This window comes from Leuciscus leuciscus (genome assembly GCF_965113295.1).
Source record: "Leuciscus leuciscus genome assembly, chromosome: 6".
NCBI classification, from domain to species: domain Eukaryota; kingdom Metazoa; phylum Chordata; class Actinopteri; order Cypriniformes; family Leuciscidae; genus Leuciscus; species Leuciscus leuciscus.
The window spans coordinates 1,158,849-1,177,948 of record NC_138730.1 but is presented as its reverse complement, the minus strand read 5'-3'; the positions used below and the strand labels follow the sequence as shown (position 1 = coordinate 1,177,948).

General features: G+C 38.3%; 1 protein-coding gene across 4 annotated transcripts in view; it reads right to left on the bottom strand.

The window, feature by feature from the left end:
• LOC309501987 (uncharacterized protein) overlaps positions 1 to 18,632 on the bottom strand; it is a 43,260-nt gene extending 24,628 nt beyond the window's left edge. For 3 of the 4 annotated variants that reach the window (XM_082174297.1, XM_082174296.1, XM_082174295.1), the window contains exon 1: positions 18,390 to 18,632. In XM_082174297.1, the coding sequence (XP_082030423.1) occupies positions 18,390 to 18,471 (82 nt within the window). In that variant the 5' untranslated portion in view covers positions 18,472 to 18,632. The remainder of the gene's footprint in view (positions 1 to 18,389) is intronic. The other variant, XM_082174294.1, reaches the window with a different exon arrangement.
• Positions 18,633 to 19,100: the final 468 nt, after the last annotated feature.

The window sequence follows — 19,100 nt, the reverse complement described above, 5'->3', positions numbered from 1 at the left end:
TTTAACACAGATTTCACAAGATGAGAATATTTTTTTTTAATATAAATTACCTCATTTTAAAGAAGAGAATTCAAGCTTCATGCCTGTGTGACTGTATGCCTGTTTGACTCAGTATTCGCTGAGTTATTGTTCATTTTCGGACGCGTTTCAGAATGGTTTTCACTGACAGAGAGAAGGCAGAACTCGCATCACGTTTATTTTTCTTTATTTGGCAAAAAGCACAACAGTTTGTTTTTATTGTGAGTATACACAAAAATAATACACATTTAACAGAATCGATTGATGTATGAAACTTGCTTGTAATATCAAAGTCAACAGAGCAAAATTAATTTCTTTTGAACTGAACTGAAAAAAATCCAGCAAAACGCGCGGGCGCGTTTGTCGACCTCAGAGGGTTAACAATCCTGAAGTTGCTCTTAGGAAAGCCTGGGATAGGCTGGTCGAGTGCTATGCTTCACCTGAGATAATTGAAGATGCGCTGTTCAAGAAATTGGATACGTTTACAAAAATTTACAACAACGACCCTGTGAGACTTAGGGAACTTGGAGATCTCCTCATGGAGATCTTATCAGCGAAGCAAGACGGATATCTGCCTGGATTGGCCTTTTTAGATACCGCTCGAGGAATCATTCCAATAGTAGCAAAGCTCTCATACCCTCTTCAAGAAAAATGGGTATCCCAAGGATCCAGGTTCAAAGCAGAACACAATGGGTTTTTCCCCCCTTTTTCATTCTTTGCTGAGTTTATTTGCAATGAGGCACGCATCAGGAACGACCCTAGTTTCTCACTCACTCGTTCTAGCGATATCCATTCTAAAGAAAGATCAATTCTAAGGACGGCAAAAATTCCATTGTCAACTCATAAAACTGATGTTCTCAGTGAAAGGAAAGTAGAGGATCCTGGAAAATACTGCCCAATACACCATAGGCCACACCCTTTAAAAAAGTGTCGCACTTTCAGAGCCAAACCTATTGAGGAGAGAAAATCCTTCCTCCGTGACAATGGAATATGCTACAAGTGTTGCACGTCCACTACTCATTTGGCCAAAGACTGCAAGTTAACTGTCAAGTGTAGTGAATGCGAGAGTAATCGTCATGTCACAGTCATGCACCCTGGTCCACCTTGTCAAGTACCTGAGTATTCTACCCCACAATTGAGCTGCGGAGAAGGAGATGACAATGAATTGTCAACATCCACAGTGACGTCACACTGTACCGAGATCTGTGGAAAGGGGCAGCCAGGGAAATCATGTTCTAAAATTTGCTTGGTGGATGTGTTCCCTCAGAATCAACCTGAGAAGGTTGTCAAAATGTATGCAGTACTCGACGATCAGAGTAATCGCTCACTGGCAAAAAGTGATTTCTTTGAACTGTTCGGTATAGATAGTGAACCTTCCTCTTATTCCCTTCGGACATGTGCTGGAGTGTCCAATATGTGTGCCAGGAAGGCCGAAGGTTTCATGATCTCACCGGCTACAGGAAGCGCTTCCTTTGCTCTACCACAACTCATAGAGTGCAATCAAATACTGGCCAGCAGATGCGAGATTCCCACTCCGAATGTAGCCATGAATCACTCTCACTTGAGGTCAGTTGCAAGCCAAATTCCCAAACTCGATCCCAACGCTCAGATCCTTCTCTTATTAGGGAGAGACATCATTAGGGTGCACAAGGTCAGACAACAAATCAATGGCCCACATGATGCACCCTTTGCCCAAAGGTTAGACTTGGGTTGGGTGATAGTTGGTGAGGTATGTTTAGGAAGCGCCCATATACCTAGTGTGAGCACCTTCAGGACCAATATATTAGAGAATGGTCGCACCACTTACCTTTCACCCTGCACCAGTTACATGAACCTCAAAGAGGAAGCTCTTTACAGCGGGGAGCCAAAAGCACACAAAGACATCAGGTACAGAACCTCAGAAAACAGCCTTGGTTGTGATGTGTTCCAAAGAACTGAGAACGATAATAAACTAGCGCCATCCATTGAGGACACAACATTCTTAAGGATCATGAATTCAGAGGTTTACAAGGATGAAGGAAACAGTTGGGTCGCCCCATTGCCCTTCAGAGAGCCAAGACAAATACTTCCCAACAATCGTCTACAGGCTCTTAATAGATTCCGTTCTCTGCAGCGTACTCTTACTAAGAAACCAGAGATGGAAAAACAGTTTGTCTCTTTCATGAAGAAAATTCTGGAGAACGACCATGCTGAACCCGCACCACCACTGAAGGAAGGAGAGGAGTGTTGGTTCCTACCGATCTTTGCAGTTTACCACTCAAAAAAGCCAGATCAAATCAGGGTGGTTTTTGACTCCAGTGCCCAACATCATGGCATCTCCCTCAACAACGTCTTGTTAACGGGCCCCGATCTGAATAATAATTTGCTGGGAGTCCTCCTTCGATTCCGTAAGGAGCTTGTAGCCATCACAGCTGACATCCAACAAATGTTCCATTGTTTCAAAGTCAGAAAGGACCATCGTAACTTTCTTAGGTTCCTCTGGTTTCGAGACAGCGACCCAACAAAGGATGTCATAGAGTACCGTATGAAGGTACATGTTTTTGGCAATAGCCCTTCTCCGGCCGTTGCCATTTACGGGCTAAGACGAGCTGCTAGCGAGGGTGAGAAGGTACATGGCTCAGATACTCGACACTACGTGGAAAGACACTTCTACGTGGATGATGGGCTTGTGTCCCTACCTACTGATGAGCAGGCAGTGAGTCTCCTTCAAAGAACACGAGCATCTTTAGCTGAATCGAACCTTCATTTGCACAAGATTGCCTCAAATAGTCCAGTTGTTATGCAAGCCTTTCCTCAAGAGGAACATGCTAAGACTATAAAGGACTTAGACCTTAGTGGAGACGTTCCCTCTATACAGCGGACTCTTGGGTTGTGCTGGGAGATAGCAAGCGACACCTTCACCTTTGATGTGTCATCTGTCGGCAAATCATTCACAAAACGTGGCGTGCTGTCCACTGTGAACAGTATCTTTGATCCACTCGGCATAGTGTCTCCAGTCACCATACAAGGCAGAGCTCTGCTACGAGACCTCTCAAACTTCACCTCAGAATGGGATGCTTTACTTCCTGAAGAAAAGAGAGCAGAGTGGGAAACATGGCAAGACTCCCTCCAAGGCCTGAAGCAACTTCATATTCCTCGAACCTATTCCTCAATTTCTCTCTCTGAGTCAAAACTTGCAGAACTGTGCATTTTCTCTGATGCCTCCACTAAAGCAATTGGTGCGGTGGCTTACCTCAAGGTCACTGATCATGATGGTAGCAGTGATGTCGGATTTGTCCTAGGTAAAGCTAAACTACCACCTCAACACAAACCTACTATTCCGCGTCTCGAACTCTGTGCTGCAGTATTGGCAGTTGAAATTGCTGACCTGATTCGCCATGAGATGGATCTCAGATTGCATGCTATAAGATTCTACTGTGACAGCAAAGTAGTCTTAGGGTACATACACAACGAGACGAAGCAGTTTTATGTGTATGTGCATAACAGAGTTCAACGAATTCGCCAATCTTCAAGGCCAGATCAATGGGTTTATGTACCAACTGAACTCAACCCAGCTGACCATGCTTCTAGAGGAGTTGCTGCATCTCAACTTAATAATACAGCATGGCTCAGGGGACCTACTTTTCTCTCCAAACCAAATACATGCTTGCAGGAAGAGCCTGAATCCTACGAACTTGTCTGTCCAGAAGATGATGTTGAGATAAGACGTGATGTCCTCAGTTATTGCACACAAGTTAGACTTAATGGCTTAGGGACAGAAAGATTCAAGAGATTCTCTACCTGGATAACCCTTGTAAGAGCCATTACCCTTTTGATCCACATCGTTCACACGATCAAATCCAAGAGTTGTTCTAAAGAACATGTAGGGTGGCATTGGTGCAATAAACTTCGAACCTCACAAGAGTATTCACTAGCCTGGACCGCCATTTTGAGAGCAACTCAACTTGAGAGCTTTCCTATGGAATATGCAGCTCTTTCCGACAAGAAAGCCCTATCAAAGAACAGCCCTCTCGTAAAACTTAATCCCGTTCTCAAAGAAGGCTTGATCAGAATTGGAGGAAGATTGAAAAATTCTCCATTAAGCTCCAATGAAATGAACCCCTTGGTTCTAACCAAGCACAATTACATCTCCATCCTGTTAGTGCGTCACTACCATGAGAAAGTAGAACATCAAGGGCGTCATTTTACAGAGGGAGCCTTGAGAAGAGCTGGTTTCTGGATTATCGGAGGCAAAAGGCTGATTAGCTCAGTCTTACACCATTGCGTTACTTGCCGTAAGCTCCGTGGGAAAATGGAGGAACAAATTATGGCAGACTTTCCTCCTGAGCGCCTAAACATAAGTCCCCCGTTTACTTAAGTGGGATTGGATGTTTTTGGACCTTGGATGGTCAGAGCGAGACGCACTAGAGGTGGTCATGCGGAGAGCAAGCGCTGGGCTATATTGTTTACTTGCATGAGCACGAGAGCAGTGCATATTGAGGTAATCGAATCAATGGATGCTTCCAGCTGCATCAATTCTTCGCCATTCGAGGACCTGCAAAGCAGCTGAGGTCTGATTGCGGCACAAACTTTGTGGGAGCAAGTAAAGAGCTAGGACTAAGCAAGCTGGCACAGGAGGAAAGGGTTTCTGGATATTTGAGGGAGCAGAGCTGTTCTTGGGAGTTCAACCCTCCTCATTCTTCACATAGAGGAGGTTCATGGGAACGAATGATTGGAGTGGCCCGCAGAATTCTCGATTGTATCCTACTAAGAGAACATACTGCTTTCTCCCATGAGGTCTTATGCACGCTTATGGCCGAAGTTTCAGCCATCATCAACGCCAGACCTCTCATTCCTGTATCAAGTGACCCACAGTCTCCATTCATCTTGACTCCAGCATTGCTGCTTACCCAGAAGGGAGCAGTCCCACCTCCTCCAGGAGAATTTGGTGACAAGGATCTTCTTCTTAAACAATGGAGACAAGTACAAGCCTTGGCCAATGAGTTCTGGCTCCGCTGGAAAAGGGAGTACCTTCCAACCCTACAGAGTCGCAGGAAATGGAATGAGACACGTCGCAACTTGCAAGAAGGTGATGTTGTCTTATTGAAGGAGAACCAAGCTGCTCGTAATACATGGCCTATGGCAGTGGTCACGTCTGCTATTCATAGCCAGGATGGAAAGGTACGAACAGTTAGTTTAAGAACCACTGCTCAAGGTACTCCAAAGACCTTCACAAGGCCTGTTACGGAAGTCGTCTTACTTTTACCGTCAACTGATTGAAAGTTTATGCTAAATTGTAGCAATATGGACTGTGGTGTCATAAACACCAAGCGGGGAGTGTTCTGCCCTTTGGGTATTCTCCTTGTTAGAGTAATTAGGACCTCTAGCGGTCATGTATGGTATTGCAGGCTGAATCAGGAAGTTAGTTTATTAGTCAAAGCACATGGTGAAGATCGTTCCAGCTGCAATTATCCTGTTATGTTTCGATTTCTCCTAAGCTAGAAACTGCCTGTAAGTAGTTTATGTATTTTCTGTTTACAGTATTTCTAATAATAGATTTGAGCTAATTTCATGTTGATGTAAAACTATATTTGAGTATAAATCTTTGATTTCAATTCATGAACTGATTGTTTACTGAGACACTTTACTGAAAAGACTATATTTCATTGTAATTAAGCTTGTTAGTATTTGTATGAGGCACAATTTCGCCTTATTGTATTTTTTGTGCTTATTTTCAGTTTCACTCCTTTGTTCATGTCTTCATGCTCAAGAGTCTCAATTAAACAGAGCTAAGAAACAATATTCTGACTCACATGTTCTTCATGACTGGAGTTTAGCTGACTGTCTAATTTTGGTTAAGAACATCAATTGGAGGACAGTACAATGACTAAATCTAGTGGAGTAATAAAACCATCATTTGGAAACTTTTGTGTATTTATTATAAACGGCTCTTTTCAACCCTCTTTTCTTAGTGATTTGGTCTTTTGAATCTTACATGGATTCCTGTATAAAGATGATGTTTTAAAAGTTAGTCCATAGGCTTTACAAGTGTGTGGAACTTTGCATCACTATGGTGTGTAAAAATACACCCAAAGATTTAAGCACAACTATTTACACACATACTATGTAGGAGAATATCTAACTGTATATTGTAGATTGTGAACACTCATCTGTTTATTTGGGGTCAGAGGACATCCTTAGCTCATATATCTCTTTAATTTTGTGCTGGATGTTGAAGTGTTAGTTAAAAGATAAAGGTATTAGTTAATAACAAACAAACAAAAACTTTAAATCAACATGAAGCCATAATATTAATAAATAAAATATGGGATAATTACAGTTTGAGTAAATGACTTCCATAATATTTTATTTTAGTAAAGGTATGCCTGGATCACCCAACACAAAGTTGTGCGTTGTGAGTGAGACCTTGCAAAGATTACACCAGTATTAGATTTCTCAAACATTGTATGGAAGTAGAATAATGTCAAATGTTATTGAAATAAAAAGCCTGTTGAATTGCACTACTTGAAAAAAAAATAGGCATTGCATTAACCATGCTTGCATTTTAATGCATTGTATTTTTAGTGCTTACATTTTTATGGGCTGAAATTCAGCATGGTTGAATATATAAGCTGTGAATATTTCAATTAAAAACATTTCAAACACCTTTTCATTATTAAAAATTCAATAATCCAGATTCACCTTTCATATTTCACTTCCAAAATATTCAAACTGTTTAAAAATACAACCAATAATATTCAACAGGCAATTTTCGGTCCATTTTATTTCGCTTTGCAAATTCGCTTCCACAAATTCAGTGGTTCAAATTCGACAGTAAATTCAACATTGACGTCCAGGAACTGCAGGAAAATCAGTAGATTGCCGAGCATACTCTCTCCATCTGCTGTTAGTCGACCTCATCAGCAGATGGTGCAAAAGCGCTTGTTGCTGACGAAGACATTCATTCATAAAATGAAAATGATTATCTGTGTCAGTATATGCGGAAAAGATGATAAACACACAAAAGCTGTGTTTATGTTTCATTCAATAACTTCATTGTTACTTTCCCTGTGTATTCTACATGTCATCAGCTTTCTCTACCATGAACAGGATTATAATCGCTTTCCCTCAATACCTCATACTCAAGGATTTCCCTTCCGTTGATACAGTGATATGAAAGACCAATCTTGCACCTTATTAGGGAAGTAGGCTATTAAATAGGCTACAGGCAAGAAGATGGACTCAGAATATGAACTTAACGCGCAAAGTTTCATGCTGAGCGTTTCGTGATATACTGGCATAAAATCAACACATGTATAGTAGCCTATGCATACGTGTATTGCATTAGCTTAAACTGTCACAGCACTTGCATATTGTCCTCCTATTGTTAGTTTAACTGTAAATCGCTTTGGATAAAAGCTTCTGCTAAATGACTAAATGTAAAAAATGGCTTGATATTGGACATTCGCACATTTAGGGACCGTCTCTAAAGTTGCATACAACATTGGCATACACGTTTCTAACTTCAATAGCAAACTTAAATTTATTTGAATAAATATCAAAAATCCAAAGGGTGCGCATTATGCCTGACACTACATGAACACTTTACAGTTGTTTTTTTATGACTGTAAGTCGTTCTATTCAAATGCTATCGGAGTTAGAAACGTGTATACCAAAGTCGTATACACTTTAGAGACGGTCCCTAAATGTGCGAATGTCCAACATCAAGCCATCTGTATGCCAGTCTATCACTGGGAAACGCTCAGCATTAAGCTTTGCGCGTTATTCTGAGTCCATCTGTTTGCCTGCGAGTTTGGTCTTTTACATCACTGTAGTCCATTAAGCTACGTTAAGCGTTGTATATGTCCAGCAGGGGAATCCTGAAGTATTGAGGGAAACCCTACATGCAGCACATCGCCACAATATAAAGTTAAGGCAACTAAACAACCAAGAGAAATATATCTCAACCTCAAAAATGTAACATTGGATCTGTATATCCGCATCGGGGAATAACATTATAATCTCGTTCACGGTAGAGAAAGATGCATGTAGGCTACACAGGAAAAGTAACCGTGAAGACACTGAATTTAACATAAAACAGCCGTCATAATAATCACAAATACACTTACATTGCTGTAAATGAGTTTTATGAATGAATGACTTGTTCTAACTGTTGCTGGTCTTCAACACGCGCTTTTGCACCCCCTGCTGGTGAGGTCGACTAACAGCAGATGGAGAGTATGCTCGGCAATCTACTGCTTTTCCTGCAGTTCCTGGACGTCAATGTTGAATTTACTGTCGAATTTGAACCACTGAATATGTGGAAGCGAATTTGCAAAGCGCAATAAAATGGACCGAAAATTGCCTGTTGAATATTATTGGTTGTATTTTTAAACAGTTTGAATATTTTGGAAGTGAAATATGAAAGGTGAATATGGATTATTGAATTTTTAATAATGAAAAGGTGTTTGAAATGTTTTTAATTGAAATATTCACAGCTTAAATATTCAACCATGTTGAATTTCAGCCCATAAAAATGTAAGCACTAAAAATACAATGCATTAAAATGCAAGCATGGTTAATGCAATGCCTATTTTTTTTTCAAGTAGTGCAATTCAACAGGCTTTTTATTTCAAAAACATTTGACATTATTCTACTTCCATACATTGTGTGGTTGCACTATGCCTGAAATTTAGTAATCAACATGCATTTATGTAGGACTGTCAAAAAATCATCTGTTATCATGGTTTAGTTTTAAAACAGGTTGGACATTTATCGGGTTGATATTTGTAGAAATACATTTATAAAACAGTTAATGGCCTTGTGTCAGAACACAACAGGTATGAAGATATGTTTGGTTTTTAACTTTTTATTCTAACTTTAAAGCTAGATTATCCTTTGAAAAGTGTAATACAGTATTTGATTTTTACACACGCAGAGTTTTCGCTGACTGACCTAAACCGTTGACCCCTGAAGTTATGACTTCTGAAGGCCTAGATTCACTCGGTTGAAAAATGGTATTTTGTAATTTATAACTGTTATGTTTTACTGTTATTAAACTGTATATTTATAGGTTATATTAACAGGTTATATTAAACTGTTGTTATATTTATAACCTTAAATAAATCAAATCAATCAGAGGTATATAGTAAATAAAGATAAGGACAGCAAAATGTAGTCAAGTATCATAAATGTACAACTAAATAAAGACATTAACATTTCTTCCTCCCCCGTGCAATTCCCAGCGAATGGTTTGTCCGGGCGGAACCAATAATGCTTAAATTCTGTTCCCGCCCGGACTCTAATCCTCGTTACACCAGGATGTGGCTGCAGCGGACCATGTCTGAAGTTCATCACGGTAAACTTAAACTCAAAATTGAAACAAATATAAGTAACATATACAACGTAACTAATTTGTGTGCACTTCAAATCAATAACAATGTATATAAAAATGTGCTGTAAATGTAAACATATGAAAACCTAACAATAAATAATTAAAGGGGTGGTATAATGCCCTTTTCACAAGATGTAAAATATATCTATGATGTCCCCAGAGAGTGTGTGTGAAGTTTTAGCGCAAAATACCCCACAGATATTTTTATATAGCAAGTTAAAGTTGTCACTTTTTGAGGGTTTGCAAAAACGCACCGTTTTGTGCCTGGCCCTTTAAATGCAAATGAGCTGCTGCAGAGGGCGGGGTTTCAAGAGCTCGTGTGTGTTAGCAGCTGCTGTTACCTCACGCAGACACACTAAAATGACAGAAACTGTTCTGCCTTTAATGTTAAACGGAGTCGGATAAGGATGGAGAGACTCAAGAAGAAGTGACAACATGTAGAATGCAACAGGACGTCTCTGAATGGTTAGTTGATGAATTTATGTCGCTGATGTGGAGTCAACTATCTTCAATTAGGATATTCTGTCATGATAAATCTATAAATTGCTCATATATGAACTGTTGTGAGATGCACACAGAGTGACTTTCTATTGCATGTGAAAAGATGGATGCTAAAGTTTGAGCTGACTCACAAATGTACTCTTATACAACAACTTTTCCTCTTCTCAACATGGACTGCGTGTTCCCGGGGGCGGGGTTTATGCAAATTCTAGGGTTAGTGATGTCACTAACCCGAGAGGAATGTTGTGTAGTCCCAACCAGCCGTTTGTTGTAGTCCTTTTCTTTAAAAGCAAATATCTCCCTTTGCTTTGAACTTTGAGCGTTGGAACTTTGCAGATGTTGTTTATGCTCAAACAGCAACATTACACACTAACTAAAGTTAGAAAAGTAAAATCACAGTCAACCACCCCTTTAATATTGTTTTGTGTGGTTCTTATAATCCATCATTATACTGAAACAAATGAATGTGAATAACAAAATAAGAGTTTAAATAAAGATTATTCTTAAATACATGTCCTTCGTGTAAATGTACGCGCAACAAATGCTAACATTTTAAACTTCTACATATATTTTGAGTAGATAACCGATAGGATATTCTCAGTAAAGGGTTTCACCCTGTGTGTTTCCACACTGATTAAGGATAGTTCGGGAGATAGTAAAACATTATCTTATACGTGTAAAAGATCATAGCTACAAGTAAGGTCATGCTTTAAATTAAGACGGGTCAAATTAAATATTCGCTCAAGACAAACTTTACTTGTGCCGCGCCAGTGGAGCCACGGACCACCAGCATCTCTGAAAAATGTGTGGTGATTTTCTAAAAGATAGGCTACAACTTAATCTAAATAAGAGCAATGTAGAGTCCTCGATTTCTTAAAACAAAACAGCAACAACAAAAAACATTGTGACAAACTTTGACAACATGTTGTATGGACAAAAATACTGTTTGAAATATTTTTGTATAAATAAGATCTAAGACGCCTAAGCACAGTTTTTCAACAATCTAAAGTTTTTTAACAGACACTGTTTAGTAACAATTATACCTTAGGTTAAATTTAAGCAAAATCATTTACATCATACATAAGTCTTCTAAGAAGATAAATAGAAGATATGATTTTAATAAAACTTTAAAGATTTGATTTAAACAGTCTTTCAATTTTAAAATATCTCATTTAAACTTTTAAGGTTATGCTTTTAAATGAATTTAGTATAAAACTCTAGAACGCAGACTAGATTTACTGTGACGTTATCCCCCGAGGCTCGTCTGGTCTGTCACCCTATATCCTGAAGGATTATGGGGCTGTTTTGTTTATGACAACTTAAACTATTTGCTTTTTTATCGTTGCATAAAGAACTACTTCACCTCTCTGGAAATGTAAGGTTTTTTATTTATATATTTATTTAGCTAAAACCTTTTTTTTTTTTTTACATTTTTAAATACATTTTAGTAACATATGTTATTATTCATTGGTTATATATTTTATTAATAGTAATTTAATTTAAAATAGAGATTAGTTCATTTTTTTTAGAACCGTGTGTGTGCGCGCGTGCAATACAGCTTAGAAATTATATTAAATTATTTATTTATTTTATAGTTTTCTGTGATGGCCGTGTTTAGGTGTACATGATCGAATATGCAGTTACAGTACAAAAATCATTATGGCTATGGAAGACCCCCACCATAAAAATTGAAACCCCGCATGGACAAAAAAATGCTGATTAAATATTTTCATATAAATGAGATTTAGGACGACTAAGTACAGTTTTTCAACCATCGAAAGTTTTTGAACAGACATTGTTTAATAACCGTTAAACAAAATCATTACAGTAATCTTCTAAAAGATAAATAGAAGATATGAGTGTATTCAAACTTTAAAGATTTCATTTAAACAATCTTTCATTTTAAAATATCTAATTTAAACTTTTAAGGTTATGCTTTGAAATGAATTCAGAAAGATCAGGCGCTAGAGTGAACGGTGGCGCGCTAATTTACCGGAACCTGCCGCACACACACACACACACACACACACACACACACACACACACACACACACACACACACCCTTTGGTTGGTGCTTTTTGAAAGCTCCGCAGGTCAAACAGGTGAAAAAAGGCCCTTTAGTTATCTAAACATGCCGGATGGATTTTATTCTTTTGTTCATCTAAAACACAAGATATTTTTATAACATTTCATATACTTTTTAAAAAGAACAGAGTGTTTTCAACTGTCTTTCTCACTGTTACCTCAGGAATGTGGAGGGGGATCATGTTTCAGATGTCAGAGATCAAATGCGAAGGGTGGGAGGGAGTGCGATGCCGCTGCTTGCATGTGACACACACACACACACACACGCATACACACAACTCAGGCTGAGACTGCGCTTGAGAGGCATTCAGGTGATTTGTACAACTTTTAATAATTTATTGAATTTATTTTAAAACATATTTAAAAAGATATAATTTTAAACTTTGAAATAAATTCAACACCTGATATCCTGTTCACTGAACACAGTCCACTGAGTCAGAGACTGACAGATGGAGCTGAGAGAGAGAGAGAGAACCACTCTGTGATTTTATTTTATATATTTTAATTGATACACTTTTAAAAAGAACAGAATGTTTTATGTAAGATGATTTTTATTCTTTTGTTTATCTAAAACTGAAAGAATTGGTTTCAGTAGATTTTTAGTAAGATATTATTGTGTATTATATTATTTGTGTGAAATATACATCATTTTTATAAAATCTCTTTTTCTCACTTTCACAGTGCCCGATGTGGATGGGGCGCCTGTGACACACACACACACACACACACACACACACACACACACACACACACACACACACACACACACACACACACACGCGCCCCTAGCCCTGCTTTGACACACACACACACACACACGCGCGCGCGCGCGCACACTCCCTATGTTTTGAGGCGGTGCTTTGGGAGACTAATTGCAATTTTTTGTGACTCCATTTTATTTAAACTTTTTGTGTGAGGTTTTAGTAAGATCTTTATTTTATAATCATTTATATTCTTTTAAAAGAACTGAATGTTTTTTCAACGTTTGTGTGAGATAAACTTCCACAGTTTCACAGTACAGCCCGGATGCGTTCAGGAATGGGGGGGGGGGGGGGGTCCTGTGATACCAACTTCAAAAACAAAAGCTTCTGTCAAACCATGACATATTATTATAACAGTGTCTTCAAACGATCAAAACTTTCTGTCAATAGCAAGGTTCAAAAGGCTTCAAAAGACTTCAAAAGGCTTCAAAAGACTTCAAAAGGCTTCAAAAGACTTCAAAAGACTTCAAAAGGCAAAAGCTTCTGTCATACCATGACGTATTATTATTATTATACCAACTTCAAAAACAAAACTTTCTGTCAAAGCTACATGATCTAGGGCTAGTCGGGTCAATAGGTCAAACTAACTGTCAAACCACATGATCGATGGCTAGCCGGGTCAAAGGTTAACCCCTTTGATCCAGAGGGTTTACCAGGATGTCATGTTTGGGGGGGCATTTGGCTTGTTTGGGGGGGGGGGGGCAACATAAACAATTGAAAAAAATCGCAAAATGAATCTATAGTACACACAATCTGTTTTAGTGCATATCTTTTTCTAAGCCAGGAAACCAGAGATAGGCACATTAGACAATAGGGCTATCACATAAAAGTTAGTTAAACCAGGTCAATATTAATAATATGATGATGATATTATTATTATTATTATTGACAGATTCATATATATATATTTATATCAGATCACGGTGATTGCCTGATGATGAGTGACAGGTGTTTGCTTGTGAGAAGTACACGAATAGGCTACCGAGAAGGACGAGACAGTTTTTTTAAATGAATCTATAGTCACGTTTGTATAGACAAGAGGTAAATTAATTAGTTTGTTCTTCTAAGCTGTTCCAGACGTAGGTGCACATTAGGAGTCTAAAGTTATGAGTGTAGGCCTAGATAAAAGGAAACATGTTAGGCTACAGGGGGTCAGGAGACCTTGAGAGTTGAAATAAAAGCTATTTTGGTGAAACTATAAGAATTGAAATTATGATATGATTAGCAGAGGCAACATAACTTTTTTTAAATATAGTTTTATTTATTTTATTTTATTTATTATTAGTGGTGCTTGCCATAGGCAACTATTATTATTATTTTACCCTTTTTGTGAACTATTGTAGTACTTATTCATGGATTTCATCAGGTCCCTGATACATCCAGTGTATCCTATCTACAGCAGTGGTTCCCTGCGGCTAGTCTTGGCAAATTCAGAAACAAATTGATTCATGTCCAGACCTTTTGTGATTTTTTATAATCACCCATTTAATTTAAATGCAAAAGGTATGAGTCTGCTGTTTTTGTCAATTTTAAGTTTTAATTTAAAATGTTTGCGAATCAGATTTTAATATAAATAATTGGTTAAATATTTTACCACTTGCTTGAGCAACTATAATAAATCTATATAGAAGTAATGCATTGAACAATGCATTGATTATATTGGGTTTAAACGTGAATACGTCTATTAAAGAGTGTATATGTGTACAAAGAGAATCGCAATGCTGACAAAACTTTTTTTTAAATAAAAATTGCTGATAACTTCTGAATTTGAAATAAAAAAATAGTGAGTAGGCTATGTGTTTCTGATACAGCCGCGGATCAGCTAACCTACAAACTGCAAACGTAGAATTATGTGAAAGCACTATAGCGCATACGTGCTGCTCCTGTACCGCATACACACACGGCTGTCTCGTCTTACACATCACACACTCCACTGTTATGGTGGCCATTTCAGTAGATTTACTCACTAACATTGTTGTGGAAACACATTAAGCATGGAAACTAACATATGGTAGTATCGTGCTACAGCGCACACTCTATCAGCTGCAGTTCTGGCACCTCAGTCCCAATACTGTAAAACTCGACGTACATTCACATCACTAACGCAGCGGTAGAGTTACACTCACAGGACACTGCACTTATTCGCAATCACAAAACTTCATTATTTGCTCGTGCTTTAAAGCTTTGCCAGGTAAACATTTCATTGGCGTTCTGTTCTCACATGATGCACTTTTTCTGAGCGCGTACGCCCGAAGCGCGCGCGCACCGTCAAACAGCACCAAACTGGATTTTTGTTGGGTCAGACCCATCTGCTAGCGATGGAAAAATATGCACAAAACAATCCACTTTTAAATGTTAATGTATCATCAGATGGACAGATCATTTCTCAGGGGAGGCAGGGCTTATCTTAGGGGAGGCACTGCCTCCCCCAGCCTCCCCCTAGACACACCCCTGCTTTGATCCTCTTTGATCCAATGCCAAAACCTGTCAATCAATAATTTTTTGACAGGAGGTCCAGTATAGTTACTACTTGTGTATGTTGATGCCATAAGGTCATTTAAATGTGATTGTCTAATCTTTAAAGATATGCAAATCTAAAAGAGAAGCTGTATGGCCCTGTCCCAAATGGCGCACTTCATGCGGACTTTCGGTCTCGTGGACTTGAATTGCGCGTGCTCGCTGAGTCTACGAGTCCGTAGGCCGTCCCATTCAGCATTTTACCGCTCTGAAGTGTGCTCAGCAGCGCCCCCTTTGTGCCCTTGAAGCGGTCTTCCGCGAAGCCCGCATAGAAGCAGGCTTCACGCACTTTAACTACCCAGGAATCCTTGCGAAAGGCCAATCAGACAACAGATGGGAGGAGATTTCACTCACGGATAATTGTTGACATGGCTGAGAAGAAAATATTACGGTTTTTATGACCTAAATGTACATTTTATCAGTGGTTACCTACAGTTTATACAAACATTAAGGTAATCGACCAGTGGTTGATGTCTCAAACATAATAATAGCGCGTTTAATAATACGATCGCATTATGATTCATTAAATAAATAATGGCAGGGCTTTACTGAGTCATATGTAAACATAGTATGAATATTGAAACCTGTAAATTCATCTGAAACTCATGCACATTTTCATTATGTTTTAAAATTGCAATCTTAGTTCAAATGGAACATTATGTATTATTATGTACAACTGTATACATCATTTAAATAAGCATGGTGTATCTATTGTCTAATGCCCAGGTGATATGCACAATATCAAAATATAGAACTGTAAAAGCAGGCTGTGTAGTTGACATGCAGATAAGACGTCGGAGCGCAAAAAATGTGATTTCTCCTGTCCAACAACAACCAGGCCTGTATTTCTGTCAGTAAGGTTCTTTTTCACTCTGATTTCTCTGAAAATAAAAAGCTAGATGATATATTAAACTTTTTCTGTACGATGGGTAAATATCATATTCACAAAGCAAGATACCTTAAATTCAAACCTAGTTGCAAATTTTTTGCTCATGATTTACAGTTATTCTTCACTTCAAAAAATCCCCTCCAATAAAAGAGCTTCGAAAATATCCTGTATTATAGAATAAGTTTTATATAAATTGTAAAAATATTTTATTTACTGTTATTATTTACTTTCATTTTCTCTGAATCCCCACATGTTCATGTTCATTGTTTTGTATTATTTCCATTGTAATGCAAAAAAAAAAAAAAAAAAAAAAAAAAAAAAACAGCCCGTTATTTCCGGCGTGCTGATCAAGTCTGTCCCAAAAATACCTCTCAATGCGCCCTCGTGGACTCGCGCCAAGGGCCCTATAGGTCTGCACTACATGACGTCACCAAAGTGTGGACTCTGAGGAAGTCCACAAGTCCAGAGTGTGCCATTTGGGACAGGGCCTATGTTGCATCTGCCCTGGACCCTCGTTTCAAGACTCTTCCTTTCATCTCTGAAGGGGAACGCGAGGACACATTCACAGCATTGATCAGTGAGATTGTCACTCTTGAGCAAGTTAAGGTAGGCTGCAAGTTGTATAAAGTTTTAAAACTGAAAATGTAAGCAAAAATATTTTGCAACTGCATATAAATATAATGAATTAAAGTAAAATAATAAATTGGGCAACATTAAATTCAAATGTAATTTTAGTTGACATTGTTCTTGTTTCTAACTATCAGCAGCAAGGATCTGATAGTGCTGGTACTGGAGGCAGTGCACCCGTACAGTTCTTGCAAAGAAATTACAGTTTCCAATGAGGCTGTGTTACTGTACTTTGAGTCTACTGTTAGTACTAGTGTTAAAGTGTTAGTTTATGTAAAAGTGTCATTTATGAATGTATTCATTATGTATGAATTTCTTTCTTCTGTTGAACACAAAAGTTGACTTCCATAATATATATATATATATATATATATATATATATATATATATATAAAGTCATTTTGAGACCAAAAACAGTTCGGTTCTCCATATTCTTCAAAAAATCTTCTTTTTTAGTGTTTAGCAGAAGAAAAAAATTATTATACATGATAAATACATACATAAATGATGACATAATTTTTTTCTGGGGGGTGAACTATCACCAATAAGCCAGTATTAGTTGTCCTACATTGTTCATAGGCTTGCAGTCTCCATGTTACAGATAATTTTGTAAGATTTTATTATTATTTTATCTTAATAATGAAATAACCTGATCCTGTCTGATCAAGGAATGCGACTGTTCTGACTTTTTTCAGCATACATTTTTCATTTTGCATCAAAATTGTATTGTATTTATTTAACATAATTGTATGCATTTCAAAATTAGAGATGGGTTCTGTTTTAATGTACCAAGTGTACCTAAAATAAAAGAGTTTAATATACAGGTTTGTGGCTCTTCATTTCTTTTTATTAATTATCCACTTGTAAACTTATGTTCACTGTTCTTTTTAATAAATATAGTATTTGTGTTAAATCTATATTCATTGAGTTGAATCAAGAATCGTAGAAAATCTAATCGAAAATTGAATCGAGAATCAAAATCGAATCGATTTGAGAGCTTGTGAATCGAAATTGAATCGAATTGGAACATCTGAATCGATACCCAGCCCTAGAATGCAATATTCAGGGAAATATTGGTGTAATCCATATAAAATGTGCATTTCTCTCTATAGGCACGTTCACTACATTTGGACATATTTGTGTAATTATATTTATTAAATGTGTAGAATACTTTCCAAACTGTTACATATAGTATTATAAATGTTACATAGTATTATAAATTCAGACATGCATGATATATAGCCTAGATATAAAAAAATAATAATACAAAAAAATAAAAATAAACTTTTAAAATGGAGTGAACACGGATGAGTTTTCCCGTGAGCGGGAATGGAAACCCCGGAGTGGACTCAAGGCGGAGTGACCACAGAACGCTTAGAGTGGAGAGAGGAACGTGCTGTAGCTCCACTCCAGGCTTTATCACATCCCCTCAGCAGGGTGAACACACCTCGTCTTTCCCTGATCAGTGTGGACGGAAGGACAAAACGGAGAGAAAAATATACGTTTTCAAACGAAAACGTATTACACTATTTGAGAAATGTAAGCATATTTACGGCCAAGACATAAGGACAGGCGGGAACCCTGCAATTGACGGAGATACGAAGAAAGACCACGAACCTCTTTGTTCCTCAGTGTCTTCATCTCTCACTCCTTCACTCATGTCTTCACACTCCTCTTTAATAAACTCCATCTTCATCATCTCAGCAGGAGACTCGCTCTTCTTCTCCAGTGTGTGTGCTGGTGATCAGGAGGATATGATCTGTGTTTATACCGAGGAACTGAAGCTCTGATGAATGGACACTGTCCGGGCTTAAGTGTGTGTGTGTGCTGACGGGGGAGGAAACCAAGACTAGTCCTTTCCCCGGGCGAGCGAGCGAGTGTGTGTGTGAGAGAGAGAGAGAGAGAGAGAGAGTGAGTGTGTGTGTGCTGATAGGGGAGGAAACCAAGACTAGTCCTTTCCCCGCCACTGTGTGTGTGTGTGTGTGTGTGTGTGTGTGTGTGTGTGTGTGTGTGTGTGTGTGTGTGTGTGTGTGTGTGTGCTGATGGGGGCAGTAGCGTGGGAAGGGGGGTGCTGCGGGTGCTGTAGCCCCCTCGTCATAGCATCAAAGTGGGGGGCTGTGGACTAACATAATATTGTACTTTAAAAACGTGAAATAAAAATAAATAAATGGACAGCGTTAACTAACTCTCTTATGCCTAATGTAGTGAGTGTTCAAGCTACAGAGAAAATGAAATAAAGTTTGAATTTGTCATGCTTTGTTCAGATCAGAGCTCGTGAGCGGAGATTGAACGCATTTCTGAATATTCCGCTCCCTCGCTCATTCCGCT